The 6,514-nt window shown below is 36.0% G+C and overlaps 2 protein-coding genes across 2 annotated transcripts; both read right to left on the reverse strand.

The window, feature by feature from the left end:
* Positions 1–594: 594 nt before the first annotated feature.
* On the reverse strand, positions 595–1,903 carry LOC143637207 (uncharacterized). Its single transcript, XM_077104652.1, has 2 exons — positions 1,582–1,903; positions 595–998 (listed from the first exon to the last, which is right to left on the reverse strand). Exons 1-2 carry the CDS (start codon positions 1,835–1,837, stop codon positions 859–861), a joined length of 396 nt encoding a protein of 131 aa, XP_076960767.1. The 5' UTR covers positions 1,838–1,903; the 3' UTR covers positions 595–858.
* Positions 1,904–1,936: 33 nt separating this feature from the next.
* Positions 1,937–5,764, reverse strand: LOC143637244 (uncharacterized). The gene is made up of 5 exons (XM_077104684.1): positions 4,735–5,764; positions 4,184–4,325; positions 3,252–4,099; positions 2,347–2,494; positions 1,937–2,278 (listed from the first exon to the last, which is right to left on the reverse strand). The coding sequence occupies exons 1-5, from the start codon at positions 5,676–5,678 to the stop codon at positions 1,937–1,939; spliced, it is 2,424 nt and encodes an 807-aa protein (XP_076960799.1). The 5' UTR covers positions 5,679–5,764.
* Between the last annotated feature and the right edge of the window lie 750 nt (positions 5,765–6,514).

Genomic DNA, 6,514 nt, shown 5'->3' on the forward strand with positions numbered 1-6,514 from the left:
AAAACTCGAGCTCTTTGAAAGTCGGCTACATAAGAATTAACAAAAAAGTTAATAATTGCACACAAAACTGAAAAGATATATTAAAAAATAAAATTCACGATGTAAATTACCCGCGTTCCGATCTTGTGATATTTCAATCCAAGATTTTGCCAACGCAAGTTTCTCTTCTTTAGACCACAGAGTAGACTTCCGCTTAGCCGGTGCCGAAGGACCATCCGCTTCTCCGGTTTTCTTCCCCTTTTTGTGGGATCGTTTTGCTGGCTTCTCCGGTGTCGGCTCCGGTTGGTTTCCGGGACCGAATATTCGGATTGTGACATATCCATGTTTGAAACGATTCGTCGTCCAAGTAGTTCAATCATTCGGGAAATTGAGGGTCGTTGATGTTAATATTACTGTAACCCGAGCCCGACATGGTTTTAAATTTGATAGACTTAGAGAGATTTTTAAATTAGAGAGAAAGGGAGTGAGAATGATGTGTTATTTTTATAAAATTGGGTTGTTATTTATAGTGAAAGTGGTAGGATTTGTAATTAAAAAAATAAAAAAATTTTTTGCCTTTCAACAACTATTTTTTTCCCCACACTCCAACGGCTATAAAGCCCCGCGGTCAGCTCCACGCCGGCCAGCCGCGCCCGTTGTCCACGCAAAGGTGTAGTGGTGTGCCCGGCCAGCCGCGCCCCACTACCCTCAGTCTTACATTGATCATGTTACACAAACCAATAAGGTATTTATTATGGTAACAATGTGCAATAATGTATGAACAAGAAAATTACAAGTATAAACAACAAAATTTACTTAACTTCCCAAAAAAGAGAGAGAAAATAATTTGTGTGCACTCATATATACGTGTTGCCATTGTTAAAGCCCTGAATATATGCTCGACGGACTTGATGTTATGATCAAACCAAGTCTTTTTGCAGTCCATGTCACTTTCGACATGCTTCTAAGATGCATCACCATCAACTTTTTCTCATCATCCGAGATTTCTAACCGAAAACCTGTCAAAAGTGACAAAAAAAAAATCATTAAATCTCATTGGCCAAAATTGACAACAAAACATGATATCTAATTGGACAAAAGTGACTAAAGTGCGCACATGCATGAGTTGATTTGGGTCGATGCTTATCAAACTGAACAAAAAATCGAAAATTCGGCTTTAAGGCATTTGAAAATGGTTCAGCTTCTATCTTTTTTTGGTTCTCGGTTTTCACAAGAAGTTCGATTCAGTTTTAGATTTTTAGTTTTGTCATTTGAGCTTAAAATGTTTAGGATGAAAATGGCCCAAATAATTAATCTAGACGTGAAACTTTGGGCCTAACTTTTATTTTTGTTATTTAATATTAATTGAAAATTGCACATTTATATATATATATTTTGGGCTATACCATTTATAATTTTTTATATAAGTTACTAAATATTCAAAATCAAAGATTATAATCTATAAAATAAAAGTAGGTTCTTGAAGTATTTACGGTTTCGATTCGGCTTTTATGGTTAGCTTTTCATTTTCTTTAAGTACTTACATGTCAGTTATTTCGGTTTCATATACACTCCTAATCAGACAATCAGTGCCATACGTACCTGAACTCTTGGAAAGAGAGAGCAAAGAAAACGAAGCAAGAACGCGTTCTTCAATCGTGTTGTCACTGTTCAAACATTGTATCAAATGTTGTATGAGAGTTGAAAACTCAATGCTGTTAACAACATCTCCATCACCAACCGTGTGCACAAATTTGCTGATCCATGCAACTGTCACAAGGCTTGCACGTGCCAAACACGCGAGCCCGTTAGCTATTGACTCACTGAGTGCCCGGATCAGTATTTTGCCCCCACTCATCCATAATGACACTGCAGCTTTCCTTTGCCAGTGCTCTATCTCATCTTCATTGTTCTATATATCACATGTTTGACAAATTCTCATTATTTAACATATCAACTACCAATGTTCATGGTTTGACCTAAAAACATCAAAACCGGACCGTGAATAAATAGTAAAAAACTTTGAATCCTGGTTTTTGATTACCGAGGTTTTAGATCCTTGGACGACATAATATCTGCCATGTAAGCCAACGGCCTCCAAGCTCATATCATAACCGGCTTCTTTTAAGATCCATTTTTCTGCTTCCGGTGTACCCGTGTAAGAATACCTGCTTCCTAATATCAATAAAGATTTGGCTGCTTGTTGTTGAACATTTTCATTACATATTTCACAATCTAAGGATTCGATTATAGCCTCGATTGCCTCTTCACGATAAGCACTACTCTCGAGAGGATCTCCCTGCAATGAACCGCGATTAAATGACAATTTCGTCTAAAACAATGATATAATAGTTAAGAAATGTTTACCATAAGATCAAGCTGGAACATTATAGCAGCAACCAAAGGGCGTGTTTCTCGTGTAGCTCTTTGTAAACAAACTAATAAAATTTGCATAGTGTTCAAGCAGTCCCATCCCCTTAGTAAGTTGTCGAAAAGCTTTGTTCTTTGCTCAAATCTGGTGAATACATGAAAAATAAAGAAACGTATCGAAGCATGTCAACCAGAAGTTGAATAAAGTGTATTTTTAATGCAGAAAACATCCTAACGCATTTTATTTCAAATATTAACTAGACGTCATTGTAATTTTGAAATATTAAAACATTGTAATTATATCTTACATACTAATCATATGTAAATAAATAAATAAATAGAATTAGATAAAAAAAAGTCTCTGATCAGCCCGGACTATTTCTATTTTCTAACATACCCAAGAATAGTTGCAGTTCATAACAAAATATAAAACAGAGTTAAATACGAATTGTCTATGCGGTGTGAGCCAAACTATTTGTACCTATTGAATTAATGTACTTTATTTTTAAGTGAGTCCCAAAGATTTATAATTTTGACTATGCAACACAATAATCTAAGGGTATTTTGGTCTTTAAATAAAAATGTAACAGAAAACTTGAAAGGGGTTAGTGAAATAATTGATATGAACATGCAACAGTTGGACTAAAAAAGTCAAATTTATACTAATGGACTAAAAGAGTTATTTGGGTCAAACCACTGGGACTAAACTCCTATATAACTCTATAAGCTATATTCATATTTTGTTTGTAATAGATATATACATATAGTTTTAACTTATTATAATATTTATGGCACATTTGGTTCTTAAATCCAATCTGACTAGTGGACTAATAAGGCGACTAGTTCGCTGCCTAGTCCGATTCTGAAGACAATGACCAAGAATTACATGTTTTGAACTTTACCTATGGAGACATATTAACTCAATAAGCAAATAGATTGTGGTCTCAATGCAATCTAGCTCTTTGGCATGAACCATGACCTCAAGAACGAGCTCGAGGTTCAAATTATCTGCTAAGTAGTGCCGACACCTTCCATCTGACAGTACACATCGGTAAATGACAGAAACGCCCTTCATCTTCTCTACAATATCACCACTGGTCATTCTTCTCAACAGCAAACTCAACCCTCCAAGTGAGATTACCTGTCTCCCATTCTCCATATTCCGGTCTTGGTCAACCCCGTTAAGAAGTTGGTCAATGAAGTAATATGCTGCAACTTGAGGACTGCAACGAACACTGTATAATGTTTGCGTTTGGTCTCCAAATTCAAGCACACGTAACACTAACGGAATCCATTCAGTTGATACCATTTGTTTGCCTTCTGGCTTCACTAAATGGAGTAAAGATGCTGCTTTTAAAAATAGGCTGCTGTTTCTCATGAGATTCATAAAACCCTCAAGCTGCGGGTCAAAGTTCGTTATGATCTTGCAGTTTGACTCGTTTCTAGTAACGAATTCGGTTAATAATGAGATTGCTAGTTCTAAGACTTCCTCATTGTTGGAAGAAAACAACACTTCTAGCATACCTTGTATTATTAATGGTTTGGATAATGTTTTTTCAATCAGTGGATCGTCTAACCATGCTTTAGCCATGACCCGAATAGCCATTTCGCACTCGGTTAAACTTTGTGAACTGCTGATAGTGGAAATGGCTTGAGTCAGGTCTGATGAAGATGAAGAAGAATTCACATGTAAATTTGTCACATTGGTTTGTCTTTTAAAGCTTTGAGATGGACGATCAGCCAGTCTACTCTGTCAGTGTTCAAGAATACCGATTAGTGTGACAGTTATTTTCGTAGTTTGAATAATAAATGTAAGAGATTTTGATTGACGTACTTCAATATTGATTTGTTGGTTGGTGTTGTAATCATCCAAACAAAGTTCTTCTTCTTCTTGTTCTTCCTTATGTGTTATATCTTCATAGTCAAACTCCATTGATGGTTGTTTCTCGACATCATTACCAAAAATAGCACGGTGTCTTCATGGTTTGTTTACACATGTTATGAAAGACACAAAATAGATTCAGGCAAAATTGATTATAAAGCTTATATAACCATTCTTAACTATATAACTTACTAAGGAAAACTTCATCCAACGGTAACCAAGTTTCTTAAGTGTACCATTAAAGCCACCCAAAGTTTTTTAGTCCATTTAAAGTCACTAAACTTTCATTATATATATTTTGAGTAAAGTTAATAATTTATATTTTCTACTTTTAAGGAAGTAGGTTTAACCGTTTAAGTGCTTGTGTTTATAAGTTTATAAACAACGTCCAAAGATAAAGATTATACCCGTATATCATTATAAACTTAATAACACATGCCCTTAAACATTGATTCTGAACCAACGAAAAGCACATATAAACAGATATTTTAATTGACACTTACAAAAAGTTATTAAACGATGAACTGCTTCGTCTGCGTGTAGACGAAGACGGCAACAAGTTGACCAAAGGCAAAGGCACAAAAGGGAGATTAGCAGGAGGCTGACCACCAGTTTTAAGCCACTCCTTATAATAAAGAGCAAACTGAACCGTACCCGTGTTCAGATGATCTTCATAAACCTTTCTCAAATGTTCGACCTGTTGTTCTTGATCCTTTAACAGACTTTGTGTCTGTTTATTATACCATATTTTAAGATGCAGCAGATGTGGCAGAAAGAAATGATCCCAAAGATCCGGTAGCAAATGTGTCCGTGCTAACTGAGGCGAATCAACAAACACCTGGAGTACATGGGTTGCACATATTCTGTCATTCTTGTCAATCTTATAAACAATGGATAGATAAAGGTGTGCACAAGCTGACAGCTGGGAATTGGATGTGTTGGTGTTGGGATTTCTAGATTCTTTTGAATTCAACAAGGCAACAATCGTTAAAAACCCGATGGAATTCCTCAGCAGTTTCACCTTCATATCCTTGATAGTTCCGGGATGATTCTCAATCAGCTTCTCCACACTCTCAATCCCCAACTCCATATTCCCGAAAACCACATTGTCCGAAAACAAGCAACACTTGTCCCGTAACGAATCACGACACTCCTTGTCTTTCAGGTACCTCCCAGCGTACCCGCTTAATATCGAGATCACGGCTTTTGTGGCGACTTCGTCAATGGCGGGCTCGTCTAATCGTCGGGCTTTCGATGAGGCAACTGATGATAATGACGATCTCCTGTGCTTTGGGAGGTCGAAGCTTTTGCGGCGGTTATGACAGATGTAAATGGGTAAGGCAATTAAGTCGTGATCGGTTACTGTTTTATTGAATTTGACTTTTTTTTTATTTGAATTGGAATTTGTGAATCCTTCTTTTGATAGAAGGTTGCTTAAGGAATCCATGAAGAAGCATAAATTGAGTTGTGGAATAGGAAAGAAGAAGAAGAAGAATAATGGAAGGAGTGGTTATCCTTGTTTCAACAGCTGGTGGTGGTGCTGGTGTTGGTTATCATGTAATGTAATTATATCATCATATTCATGTCCCGCCAAACTTCTTTCAACTTGGGTTGTGTCTCATCAAATTAGATATTTTACTAATTAAGAAGAGTTAATAGCCATTTTTGTCCCTGTGGTTTGCTACTTTCGCCACTTCAGTCCAAAGTTTGAAATTTTGTCAATTTAGTCCTTATAGTTTTAAACATTAGCCAATTACGCCCCCCTGTCTAACGGCGTCCAACTATGCCGTTAGTTTTAGGGGTATTTTTGTCTTTCTCCTGTTTATTTTTAGTTAATGGTCAGTTTCGTCCCTGTGGTTTGATACTTTTGCTACTTCTGTCCAAAGTTTGAAATTTGTCAATTTTATGTTTAATTTAATCAGTTTTTATTTTATTTTATTTATTTATTTATTTATTTTTGCTACTTCAGTCCATGATGGAATTCATTGGTAAAGTGGTCAAGGTAATTACATAAAACCGAACTATACCGAAAAAACTAAAATCATTTCTTTGATTAATGCATAATAGTTAGGGTTTAGAGATTAACATATCGTAGTAAACATTTGGGTCGAAATCAACATCAGGAGGTCGAATATCCCACATTTCCATGTTTGCTCAAGAAATCGATGCACTAAATCGCATGTGTGTTCTTTAAATCATGGTATTGTTCTTGAATTCGTCGAATTCAACCCTAGAATTGTAGTCGATAGGAAGAATTCAAGAACAACAGCACGATTTGAAGAA

The sequence above is a fragment of the Bidens hawaiensis genome, unplaced genomic scaffold, assembly GCF_021521415.1.
Source record: "Bidens hawaiensis isolate Kalapana, Puna unplaced genomic scaffold, B.hawaiensis_p1.1 tig00008152_1, whole genome shotgun sequence".
NCBI classification, from domain to species: domain Eukaryota; kingdom Viridiplantae; phylum Streptophyta; class Magnoliopsida; order Asterales; family Asteraceae; genus Bidens; species Bidens hawaiensis.